The sequence below is a fragment of the Notolepis coatsorum genome (genome assembly GCF_963971535.1).
Source record: "Notolepis coatsorum genome assembly, chromosome: 5".
In the NCBI taxonomy this organism is placed as follows: Eukaryota; Metazoa; Chordata; class Actinopteri; order Aulopiformes; family Paralepididae; genus Notolepis; species Notolepis coatsorum.
Genome location: NC_140169.1, coordinates 43081865 through 43095772, shown reverse-complemented (window position 1 = coordinate 43095772; position 13908 = coordinate 43081865). Strand labels below are relative to the sequence as shown.

Genomic DNA, 13908 nt, shown 5'->3' with positions numbered 1-13908 from the left:
CGATTATGTAGAAAACCTAGTTATATTAGTATTGGCTGAGCGTCCCGCTCTGAGCCTTATGAGATACCCCTTATCTCCTATGATACCTAATGTATCTCCCACGAAACAACTACATGCACCCCACCTGTATGGGGCCCCGCCCCTATGGTGGCATAGCCCATATAACCGTGACTCTGGTCACCAAACACCCTTCCTCGCCAAATCCCGTCCCAGGAAAAGATCCCTCAAGAGGGAACTCAGGGCCGCGCAGAGCGGGACGCTCAGCCAATACTAATATAACTAGGTTATCTACATAACCTATCGTTATATATCGTATTTGCTTTCGGGTCCCGCTCTGAGCCTTATGAGATATGGGGAAGAGCGGACGCGAGACCCGACAAATGTACCCCCTGAGGACCCGTAAGCCCACATCAAGGGGTGCAGGGAGCCCTGTCACCCCATCCTTCCTAACGAAGGGGGGGGCGCAGTCAACTCCACCTGAATGCGAACAAGAGGGAACCAGAACCCCTTGAACACACCGTACAGGCGGAACCACGTGTGACTCAACACACTGTGGCCCATACCCATACACTCCTGCTACCCGACCAAGGACGGGAAGCAGGAAAGGCCACAGACCCCAGAACCGCCTGGGAGACAGAACCCCCGGTCATGTCCATGAGGTAAAACCTTACAAAGGGACCCGGGGAGGACCATGAAGCTGCAGCACAGATGTCCTCCACCGAGGCCCCACCCAGGAGAGCGGCAGAAGCAGCCACCCCACGAGTGGAGTGCGCCCTGACGCCCCCAGGGGGATCCTGCCCAGCCAACGTGTAGCAGAGGGTAATGCCCTCGCACAACCAATGGGACAGGCGCTGCTTCGACAGTGCCTTACCAGCACGAGCCCCACCGTAACAGACAAAAAGCTGGTCAGTAACCCTGAAGTCCTGAGTACGGCTGAGGTAAATCCCCAAAGCACGGACTGGACATGACAGGTGAAGGCCCGCATCTAACTCACTAGTGTGAGGAGGAGGACGAAACGCCTGAACCACAATATCCCGGGAGCGGAAGGAACTCCGGATATTCTTAGGCACGAAAGCAGGATTAGGTCGCAGAGTGGCACCGCAATCGGTCCGAAAAGACAGGCACTCTGGACGTACCGAGAGAGCACAGAGCTCACCTACGCATTTAGCGGAAGTGACAGCCAGTAGGAACGCGGTCTTGAAGGACAGCTGTCCCAACGGCGCCTGCTCGAGCGGCTCAAACGGGGCCAAGGACAACCAACCGAGGACCAATTGAAGATCCCAAGTCGGAGCCAAGGAGCGTTGCACCGGCTTAACGCGTCGAGCGCCAAGCAGGAAACGCTTCACAAGAGGGTGGCTGAACAAGACATCCCCTCAAACCCCTCATGATAGGAGGATATAGCTGCTGCATATACCCTCACCGTCGAAGCCGACAGTCTATCAAGGAGAGACTGGAGGTAAGTAAGTAAGTAAGTAAGTAAAGTTTATTTATATAGCACTTTTCACAGAGACAGCTCACAAAGTGCTTTACATACAGCAGAAATAAAATTAAATTAAAATAAAAAGCAAGAAACCATTCAAGAGATCATCATCATCATCATCATCATTTTATTTATCCGTACATGGAATCACCACAGTCCAACAGTACATATTCACATAATTCACAAAAAATACCATGGCCGAAAGGAACAGGAAGAAGAAAAAATCTTATATATACCTGCCCCTACACACGTACAACACACCGATAGACATATTGTGTAAAACCAAACAGAATATACCCATTTTGCAAAAAATAAATAAAAATTTAACATCAACACAACCAAATTAAATCAACATAAATAAACCCATTTTGTCTATCTATCAGTCAAACTACATATTTAGGTTAATTCATTTACACACACACACCCCCACACACACACACTTATATAATGTATTATACTTCTATATACTATCTAATTTCTATTTTATTATAATATAACTAAATCATACTATTTATTCTACACCATATTGGTACAGTATTATACAATATTTTAATATATTATTATTCTATGTTACGCTGCTATATACTATATTACTATACTCATACTGGCCTACACTACAACTCTATGCTACGTCCTGACACGCTAAACTGCAATATTATACTAAACTGTGCTATACTGTCTATGTATCTTTTCTTTGCACAACCTTTTGAAGTGAAATATATTATTGGAACTCTTTTCATCGTTCTGCAAAGAGTTCCATAGTTTGATACCTATAACTGAGGTGCACCTTTGTTTTAAGGTTGTTCGTGCAAATTGGTGTTTAAAATTTAATTTCCTTCTGCTGTCATCTGGACAGGGAACGAACAACCTCTGTATATTTGCTGGTAATACTCTGCATTTTGCTCTAAACAAAACTAATAAAGTCTGTATTTCAGCTAACTCTTTAAGTTTCAATAGTCTGGATTTAATAAATAATTCGTTGGTATGTTCTCTTGAATCTACATTGTGAACTATTCTTACTGCTCTCTTCTGTAATATAAATAATGGCTTTATGTTGCTTTCATACGTGTTACCCCACACTTCCACACAGTAACTCAAATATGGTAGGATGAGTGAACAAAAAAAGATAGAACAAAACACAATGCATCACAGATAAACAAAACAAAACAAAAGACATATTCTATACCTGAAGGAGAAGCTCAAACATTACCCAAAGGCCTGTTTAAACAGTAATGTTTTTAGCTGATTTTTAAAAATGTCAACAGACGATACAGCTCTTAGGCCACGAGGAAGGGCATTCCAGAGTCTAGGCGCTACAGACTGAAAGGCTCTGTCACCTTTGGTGATCAGCCTGGTGCGCGGAATGACCAACAGGTCCTGGTCAGCTGTCCTCAGGGTCCTGCTGGGCACATATGGTTCCAGCAGGTCAGTTAAATATTCTGGTGCCTGGCCGTGCAGAGCTCTGAAAGTGAGCACCAGGACTTTGAAATTAATTCTAAAATGTATAGGAAGCCAGTGCAAGGAGGCCAGAACTGGAGTAATGTGACACCTTCTGCTTGATCTGGTCAGCAGTCTTGCAGCAGTATTTTGTATGAACTGGAGGCGGTCTATGGATGATTTATTGAGGCAGGTGAGAACCGAATTGCAGTAGTCTAAGGACAGCATCCAGGGGGCAGGAGACTGAGTCCCGGCCCCCCGCCTTACACCACACTTGGAACATACGTCATCTGCCCGCGTAAGCGCGACAGTGGAGGGAGCATGCGCATTCCGGATGGTAACACCATCAGGATCAAGAACCTGCGCCCCTCAACGTACCCGTCCCAACAACTGACCTAACAGATGTATGGGGAAGAATCCCTGGCGGCACGGCATCGGTCCCAGACCTGCCTGGCCATGTCCAGACGTAATCCTCACCCGTCAGGATGAGGACCGCCCGCGACAGTACACCTGCACCCACATTCTCCCTGCCGGGGATGTGGGGAGCCCTCAGGCCGCGCAGATGGAGGACGCCCATAGCCAGCCGCCCGCCGCCTGGTGCAGACAGGGGGAGCGTACTCCTCCCTGTCTGTCGATACACGACACTGACGTCGTATCGTCCGTCCTGATCAACACCATTTGTGGACCAGAAGGACCGCTTTCAACACCAACACATTGAACGTAGCGCAGACCGGGCAGCATGGTTTGCCTGCTGCCCCCTACTGCGTTGGCCCGACGCGTCACCAGCGAGGGAGGCGTCGGTGAAAACGCGACGTGAGACAGCGCCGTAACCGTCCTAGGACGGAACCTCCCGAGCGTGTTGACAACATGCTCTGAGATGGATGCCCATAGCCCTCCAACCGTTGACTGGGAAGAGGAGTACTCTACATCCAGTCTACAGCAACCCCAGGCTGGTAGAGACCTGCCTGGTACGAGACCTGACGATCCACCTTGACCGCGAAGGACCAGAACGTCATCAGGGCAGAACACTCCGTAACCCCTGACGACGCAGAGGCCCCAGTGCGGCCTCCACGCACTTGGTGAAGATGCGGGGAGCCAGAGAAAACCGAACGGCAGCCTCTGGTACTCATACGCTAACCCTGCAAAGGAAGCGTAGGTAAGCCCTAGGATGGAAGATCGGAGATGCGCATACGCATCCTACAGGTCTATGGAGGAGAACCAGACCCCCACCTGACAGTGTTCAACAGGTAGGAGACGATCCAAAAAATGCTGAACCTTCCCATGGGACAGGTCCAGCCTGGGTCTTACACCCCTCCCTCCCGACTTCTCAGGCAGAGAACACCGGGAGGAGAACGCCACGACGATGGCTTGCTTCGTCCACAGAGATTGGATCTCGTTGACCAGAGCTGTCACTGCTGGAGACCCTGACAATGGGGTCTGTACCAAACCTGAAAACGGGTGGGGTTGTGTAAACACAAGTCCCCGCCTCAGCGTTCTCTCCATCCACCTCGACATATGGTACTGCCGTAGTCATATGTGACGACACTCCCAACGCACCCGCCGTCACGTGGCGCAGGTCCGCCAGGAACTGTAGATAGTTGGCCCGGTCCCCCCGCTGTGCGTAGCCAACCCTGGAACCGTGCGAGCAGCGCGTTCCGTGTCGGAACATCTGACCCCGACACCACCCACGAGGCAATCGCACCCAAGGGGGAACCCCGACAGAAAGGGCCGGTCTGATACGGGGGGCTTCCGATGAAAAAAGCCCCCCCACTGAACACCCCTCCAGAACATGCTGAGGAGTTGTTCTGCAGCCGGACATGCAAGGTGTAAGGCCCCCATGGGTTCCTACACACCGTAGCCCTGCAGTGATATTACTACCACCCCAAATCATGTGAGCTGCGACCACTTGCCAATATTTCAGGAGTGGGAGGCACCAACATGATACCTGGCCTGGCGAAGGCGAGGCCGGGGAAGCCCGCACTGTGTGCCTCAAAAGGTTTCGAGCCCCCCTGCTGACAACACTTAAGTTGACAGACGTAACACCAGGCTCAACCAACACAGTTCAAGGTGTGGGAGCCGCTTGACAGCACAACATTCTCACGGACAGACCCAGGCTCAGCCATCAACTGGGTGTCAGCCCCTGTCCCCATGAGAAGCGAAAGGGGGGCCGCCCGCGCATCAACGAAGGCACGCGGCCCGCAGCCAAAGGAAACAATCAGAGCCCACTTTTTCCGCTGGTGTTGGGGAAGGGAGTGATCGGAGAGCGGGCTGCTCGCGGCAGGACGGTGACGGCTTGTTTGTTCAAGCCGAACCCATCCTACATGGCCGATCCCTCGGCCGCCAAGGCTGTCGGCCTTGTGGACACCTGTCGAATCAACGCCCAGGATACCTCCGGCGGGGGAAAACATGGCCGCCTGTCGAGGGCCTCGTCATCGCCGCCGACGAGGCCGTGCTCTCTCTTCTTCTGGCTGCGCGGTGTGAGGCGGTGTAGGGCCTAGGACAATACCGCCCGCGCTCCAGCAGAAGACCAAAATCCCCTGCGGAGAGGGGAACCCTGAGCGGTTATAGCTTGCGGCTGGGTCAAAGCTAATAACGTCAACAACCTCGCGCGATGTGTCGACGTCGGCTGGCCCTCAAGGCCCCTCCACCAGACACCATTTTTAATAGAAAAAAAACAGCAATTCAAACACAGTTCTAATCGTTGCCAATTCCATACCGTGGCGGTACAAGCTTTAACAGCCCACCAACCACTCGCCAGGCCGACCCACCCATGGCGTCGGCCGGGCGGGGCACTGTTTCAATATGTCAAAAACAAAGGACTGATGTTAACACGGAGCACCAGTGGTGATTGCAAACAGCAACCTCCACTGTGGTGTGCACCATGAAAGGGTTAAATGAATAAAAGAACTAAACCACAAAATACTGTAGAATGAGCAAACCCATACACACAAAGTTAAGGGGAGGCGGACCAGAGCGAACTAGTCCCGCCTTCATTCAAAATATTCACAACAGCACACCAGCCCTAGTTTAGCCCATTTACCAAAAAAGGTAAACAAAGCCCCCCCTGCACTACTCCCCCAGTATACCGATTGACCGTCAGTATGAATGGTTGAGAGGAGAGAAAACTGTAGCAAGACAGACCTTCTCATAGCAGAGTGACAGAACGAAACAATAGCCCACTACACAGGACCGCCTCAGGGGGTGGGGGGCCTCGCATTTAAATTCGCACAGGGCCTCACATTTCTCCCAGGCGGCCCTACCCTTATACTACTACAGCCTAGCGTGAGGCGATGTGGGACCCAGATCAACAATCGCCTGCGCAGACACGCAACATGTTTACCATGTCGGCTGGACCCATAGCCCCACTACCCGACGCCAATGTGGATAGGAACTAGCCAGCTGAGCCATAACCCGCCGTCAAGTCCCATCCTGCAGTAATATAGCTCTACTGCTACACCGCCGAGCTCACGCATCGCCCCAGATGGGGACACCGTTCAACAGACCCCGCCGGAACACAAGGTAACATACCTGGCTAGGCAACCTAGCCACGGCCTACCCTGTTGTCAACCCATTTACCCGAAAAAAGGTAAATAGGACTCAGCAAAAAAAACCACAACAGCTACCGACTGACCTTCATTGATGAACCGGGCAAGAGGAGGGAGAAGTGACAACATCTCACGGCGGAGACATTAGAACAGCGTAGCAGTTAGCAGTAGTAATAGCATGTGGCATTAGCGATAGCATGTAGCATAGCATTATATGTTTAGTAGCACGCCCAAGACAGCTTGGAAACCGTTCCCTGCAGTGAACGTTCACCAAACCATCCTGCCCCCGGCGCCAACACACAACATGGTTGTGTAACAAAACAAACCAGCATTACTAACACTAATACCCATGCCTGAAGACACAGGGCCTACCTGAGTACAAGCTGGCCTGACAGCCAATATTGTACAGCTGAACCTCGATCTGCTGTCATCAGACGAGGAACATCAACATAGGCCCGCCGTGTCGCCGAAAACATGCGTCGAAGATGCCAGGGGCCAGCAACCTCCGGTAAGCTTTCAACATTATGACTCTGATCTTTTTCATCCTGCTAGTTACGTATGGTGCACGCAGCCAGTACGCTGGGACGAAAATAGAGGAAGGGTGTTTGGTGACCAGAGTCACGGTTATATGGGCTATGCCACCATAGGGGCGGGGCCCCATACAGGTGGGGTGCATGTAGTTGTTTCGTGGGAGATACATTAGGTATCATAGGAGATAAGGGGTATCTCATAAGGCTCAGAGCGGGACGCGAAAGCAAATACGATATATAACTGAATTGAACCGTGAAGTCCCTGGTAGAATCCCACTCCCATGTTAACCGGAAAACCAATACAAGAGATATGGCTGCAGAGTGTGTGTGTCTCTCTCCTACCTTCTTCTATGTCCTCAGACACGTCCATACGGGCCAGGTGAGCCAGCACCAGGACTCGGGCCTTAAGACTGTAAGGATAGCAGAACGGAGGCTCCTTCTTCTTCACGTTGATGTTCCCCAACTCCCGGATCAACTGCGAGGGGGAGGAGGGGAGAGCTTAGATCCTTTTGTTTTAGGCCATGCTACCTATAGGCCATGCTACCTCTAGTCTAGACCATGCTACCTCTAGTCTAAGCCATGCTACCTCTAGTCTAGACCATGCTACCTCTAGTCTAGACCATGTTACCTCTAGTCTAGACCATGCTACCTCTAGTCTAGGCCATGCTACCTCTAGTCTAGACCATGCTACCTCTAGTCTAGACCATGTTACCTCTAGTCTAGACCATGCTACCTCTAGTCTAGACCATGCTACCTCTAGTCTAGACCATGTTACCTCTAGTCTAGACCATGCTACCTCTAGTCTAGGCCATGCTACCTCTAGTCTAGACCATGCTACCTCTAGTCTAGACCATGTTACCTCTAGTCTAGACCATGCTACCTCTAGTCTAGGCCATGCTACCTCTAGTCTAGACCATGCTACCTCTAGTCTAAGCCATGCTACCTCTAGTCTAGACCATGCTACCTCTAGTCTAAGCCCATGCTACCTCTAGTCTAGACCATGCTACCTCTAGTCTAAGCCATGCTACCTCTAGTCTAGGCCATGCTAGCTCTAGTCTAGTCAATGCTACCTCTAGTCTAGACCATGCTACCTCTAGTCTAGGCCATGCTAGCTCTAGTCTAGGCCATGCTACCTCTAGTCTAGGCCATGCTACCTCTAGTCTAGGCTGTGCTACCTCTAGTCTAGGCCATGCTACCTCTAGTCTAGGCCATGCTACCTCTAGTCTAGGCCATGCTACCTCTAGTCTAGGCCATGCTACCTCTAGTCTAGGCCATGCTACCTCTAGTCTAGACTAGGGCTGCAACTAATGACTATTTTGGTAGTCGACTAATCTGTCGATTATTTTTTCGATTAGTCGACTAATCGAAAAAACAATATTAAAAAAAATATATAATATATATATATATATTTTTTCTTTGCACTACCTATCTTTGTGAAAGTGGCTTCTCAGCTCTGGTCCAGCTGAAGACAGAGCAGAGGAACAGATTGGACATTGAGCATGACCTCAGAGTTGCTTTGAGACTCTTGTCAGGACCAAACAACATCCCCAGTTATCCCATTAGTTCCCCCAAACTTACTGTCGGTCTGTTATGTTAAAGTGGAGATGAAGCAGTGAACAATGTGATCCTAGTTTGTTTGTTGTGTACCTTGTGTAAGACAGGGTCCTATAATAAAATGTGAAATCCTGCTTATTTGTCTGAAAAATCAAATATAATTTCCCTGTTTTCGCCATGGGCGGCGCCATTTTGTTGCTGACGTCACGGTGTTGGTTTTGTGTATACACTGCTGATTAGCTGCATAGTAAATATGGACTGTCGGGTCAGTCAAATGTTGCCTACCAAACAACGGGACCGCGGTGGTTATTTTTGTATTGCTCCTGGCTCTTCAAACTAATTTTACTGTGTGAAAGAGAGGAAAGTTGGTTAATTTCCACAAACTACCACTGAAAAAAACAGTGTTGTTGGCATGTTGGCTCAGGCTGGCTGCACTCAAGCGGCGCGATCAGCCTGTTGGACAGGGAAGGAGGATCTGCAGCGAACACTTCATTGCCTCGGATTATGTTGTTGGGGGTGGGAGGTTTGTCCAGAATACCACTAATCAGCTGAAGCGGTTCCCTCGGTCTTCGACAGACAGACTTGCGCACCGAGCGCAGGCAGTTCAGCGTCGGGAGCATTTAGCCTGCTGGCTACCTAGCTCCAGTTCAACCAGCCGAGCGACGGGACCATTTAGCCTGCTGGCTACCTAGCTCCAGTTCAACCAGCCGAGCGTCGGGAGCATTTAGCCTGCTGGCTACCTAGCTCCAGGTACCAGCGTTAGCTCCCGGAGCGATGGCTAGTTAGTTAGCAGCACCAGCCGGTTACCAGCGTTAGCTCCGGGAGCGATGGCTAGCTAAGCCAGGTACCAGCGTCAGCTCCCGGAGCTAACGCTGGTACCCGGCTGGTGCTGCTAACTAACTAGCCATCGCTCCGGGAGCTGACGCTGGTACCTGGCTTAGCTAGCCATCGCTCCGGGAGCTAACGCTGGTACCTGGAGCTAGGTAGCCAGCAGGCTAAATGGTCCCGTTGCTCGGCTGGTTGAACTGGAGCTAGGTAGCCAGCAGGCTAAATGGTCCCGTCGCTCGGCTGGTTGAACTGGAGCTAGGTAGCCAGCAGGCTAAATGGTCCCGTCGCTCGGCTGGTTGAACTGGAGCTAGGTAGCCAGCAGGCTAAATGGTCCCGTCGCTCGGCTGGTTGAACTGGAGCTAGGTAGCCAGCAGGCTAAATGCTCCCGTCGCTCGGCTGGTTGAACTGGAGCTAGGTAGCCAGCAGGCTAAATGCTCCCGTCGCTGAACTGCCTGCGCCCGGTGCGCAAGTCTGTCTGTCGAAGACCGAGGGAACCGCTTCAGCTGATTAGTGGTATTCTGGACAAACCTCCCACCCCCAACAACATAATCCGAGGCAATGAAGTGTTCGCTGCAGATCCTCCTTCCCTGTCCAACAGGCTGATCGCGCCGCCTGAGTGGAGCCAGCCAGAGTGCAGCCAGCCAGAGTGCAGCCAGCCTGAGCCAACGTGCCAACAACACTGTTTTTTTCACTGGTAGTTTGTGGAAATTAACCAACTTTCCTCTCTTTCACACGGTAAAATTAGTTTGAAGAGCCAGGAGCAATACAAAAATAACCACCGCGGTCCCGTTGTTTGGTAGGCAACATTTGACTGACCCGACAGTCCATATTTACTATGCAGCTAATCAGCAGTGTATACACCAAACCAACACGTGACGTCAGCAACAAAATGGCGGCGCACATGTTCATAAATGCTACATAAATGGACATTATTACAAATCGTTTTCTTAGAAACGCCTTATTTTTATAACGTAATTTTTTCTGTGGTTTATCTAAATACTAATTTGATGATATGACTGTTTATCGCTATGCTTCATCTCCCCTTTAAGCTAAGAAGTCTTCAGCTGGCTGGACCAGAGCTGAGAAGCCACTTTCAAAGATAGGTAGTGCAAAAAAAATAAAAATTATATATATATATTTGTAATGACTAATCGACGCAACAATTCGTCGTCAACGTTTTTTTTTATAATCGACATCGTCGATTATGTCGACTAATCGGTGCAGCCCTAGTCTAGACCATGCTACCTCTAGTCTGGACCATGCTACCTCTAGTCTAGACCATGCTACCTCTAGTCTAGACCATGCTACCTCTAGTCTAGACCATGCTACCTCTAGTCTAGGCCATGCTACCTCTAGTCTAGGCCATGCTACCTCTAGTCTAGGCCATGCTACCTCTAGTCTAGGCCATGCTACCTCTAGTCTAGACCATGCTACCTCTAGTCTAGACCATGCTACCTCTAGTCTAGACCATGCTACCTCTAGTCAAGGCCATGCTACCTCTAGTCTAGCCCATGCTACCTCTAGTCTAGGCCATGCTACCTCTAGTCTAGGCCATGCTACCTCTAGTCTAGACCATGCTACCTCTAGTCTAGACCATGCTACCTCTAGTCTAGGCCATGCTACCTCTAGTCTAGGCCATGCTACCTCTAGTCTAGGCCATGCTACCTCTAGTCTAGACCATGCTACCTCTAGTCTAGCCCATGCTACCTCTAGTCTCTAGGCCATGCTACCTCTAGTCTAGACCATGCTACCTCTAGTCTAGACCATGCTACCTCTAGTCTAGGCCATGCTACCTCTAGTCTCTAGGCCATGCTACCTCTAGTCTAGACCATGCTACCTCTAGTCTAGGCCATGCTACCTCTAGTCTAGGCCATGCTACCTCTAGTCTAGACCATGCTACCTCTAGTCTAGACCATGCTACCTCTAGTCTAGACCATGCTACCTCTAGTCTAGGCCATGCTACCTCTAGTCTAGACCATGCTACCTCTAGTCTAGACCATGCTACCTCTAGTCTAGGCCATGCTACATGTAGTCTAGGCCATGCTACCTCTAGTCTAGACCATGCTACCTCTAGTCTAGACCATGCTACCTCTAGTCTAGACCATGCTACCTCTAGTCTAGACCATGCTACCTCTAGTCTAGGCCATGCTACCTCTAGTCTAGACCATGCTACCTCTAGTCTAGACCATGCTACCTCTAGTCTAGACCATGCTACCTCTAGTCTAGGCCATGCTAACTCTAGTCTAGACCATGCTACCTCTAGTCTAGACCATGCTACCTCTAGTCTAGACCATGCTACCTCTAGTCTAGGCCATGCTACCTCTAGTCTAGACCATGCTACCTCTAGTTTAGGCCATGCTACATGTAGTCTAGGCCATGCTACCTCTAGTCTAAGTCATGCTACCTCTAGTCTAGGCCATGCTACCTCTAGTCTAGGCCATGCTACCTCTAGTCTCTAGGCCATGCTACCTCTAGTCTAGACCATGCTACCTCTAGTCTAGGCCATGCTACCTCTAGTCTAGGCCATGCTACCTCTAGTCTAGACCATGCTACCTCTAGTCTAGACCATGCTACCTCTAGTCTAGACCATGCTACCTCTAGTCTAGGCCATGCTACCTCTAGTCTAGACCATGCTACCTCTAGTCTAGACCATGCTACCTCTAGTCTAGGCCATGCTACATGTAGTCTAGGCCATGCTACCTCTAGTCTAGACCATGCTACCTCTAGTCTAGACCATGCTACCTCTAGTCTAGACCATGCTACCTCTAGTCTAGACCATGCTACCTCTAGTCTAGGCCATGCTACCTCTAGTCTAGACCATGCTACCTCTAGTCTAGACCATGCTACCTCTAGTCTAGACCATGCTACCTCTAGTCTAGGCCATGCTAACTCTAGTCTAGACCATGCTACCTCTAGTCTAGACCATGCTACCTCTAGTCTAGACCATGCTACCTCTAGTCTAGGCCATGCTACCTCTAGTCTAGACCATGCTACCTCTAGTTTAGGCCATGCTACATGTAGTCTAGGCCATGCTACCTCTAGTCTAAGTCATGCTACCTCTAGTCTAGGCCATGCTACCTCTAGTCTAGGCCATGCTACCTCTAGTCTCTAGGCCATGCTACCTCTAGTCTAAGTCATGCTACCTCTAGTCTAGACCATGCTACCTCTAGTCTCTAGACCATGCTACCTCTAGTCTAGACCATGCTACCTCTAGTCTAGACCATGCTACCTCTAGTCTAGACCATGCTACCTCTAGTCTAGACCATGCTACCTCTAGTCTAGACCATGCTACCTCTAGTCTAGACCATGCTACCTCTAGTCTAGACCATGCTACCTCTAGTCTAGACCATGCTACCTCTAGTCTAGACCATGCTACCTCTAGTCTAGGCCATGCTACCTCTAGTCTAGACCATGCTACCTCTAGTCTAGACCATGCTACCTCTAGTCTAGACCATGCTACCTCTAGTCTAGACCATGCTACCTCTAGTCTCTAGGCCATGCTACCTCTAGTCTAAGTCATGCTACCTCTAGTCTAGACCATGCTACCTCTAGTCTAGGCCATGCTACCTCTAGTCTAGGCCATGCTACCTCTAGTCTAGGCCATGCTACCTCTAGTCTAGACCATGCTACCTCTAGTCTAGACCATGCTACCTCTAGTCTGGACCATGCTACCTCTAGTCTAGACCATGCTACCTCTAGTCTAGACCATGCTACCTCTAGTCTAGACCATGCTACCTCTAGTCTAGACCATGCTACCTCTAGTCTAGACCATGCTACCTCTAGTCTAGACCATGCTACCTCTAGTCTCTAGGCCATGCTACCTCTAGTCTAGACCATGCTACCTCTAGTCTAGACCATGCTACCTCTAGTCTAGGCCATGCTACCTCTAGTCTAGACCATGCTACCTCTAGTCTAGCCCATGCTACCTCTAGTCTCTAGGCCATGCTACCTCTAGTCTAGACCATGCTACCTCTAGTCTAGACCATGCTACCTCTAGTCTAGACCATGCTACCTATAGTCTCTAGGCCATGCTACCTCTAGTCTAGACCATGCTAACTCTAGTCTAGGCCATGCTACCTCTAGTCTAGGCCATGCTACCTCTAGTCTAGTCCATGCTAACTCTAGTCTAGGCCGTGCTACCTCTAGTCTCTAGACCATGCTACCTCTAGTCTAGACCATGCTACCTCTAGTCTAGACCATGCTACCTCTAGTCTAGACCATGCTACCTCTAGTCTAGACCATGCTATCTCTAGTCTAGACCATGCTACCTCTAGTCTAGACCATGCTACCTCTAGTCTAGACCATGCTACCTCTAGTCTAGACCATGCTACCTCTAGTCTAGACCATGCTACCTCTAGTCTAGACCATGCTACCTCTAGTCTCTAGGCCATGCTACCTCTAGTCTAGACCATGCTACCTCTAGTCTAGACCATGCTACCTCTAGTCTCTAGGCCATGCTACCTCTAGTCTAGACCATGCTACCTCTAGTCTCTAGGCCATGCTACCTCTAGTCTAGGCCATGCTACCTCTAGTC

The 13908-nt window shown here is 50.1% G+C and overlaps 1 protein-coding gene across 1 annotated transcript in view; it reads right to left on the bottom strand.

The window, feature by feature from the left end:
• Positions 1 to 13908, bottom strand: part of sec63 (SEC63 homolog, protein translocation regulator) — a 110409-nt gene that overhangs the window by 60033 nt on the left and 36468 nt on the right. The window contains exon 10 of the mRNA XM_084315353.1: positions 7335 to 7467. Within this exon, the coding sequence (XP_084171479.1) occupies positions 7335 to 7467 (133 nt within the window). The remainder of the gene's footprint in view (positions 1 to 7334; positions 7468 to 13908) is intronic.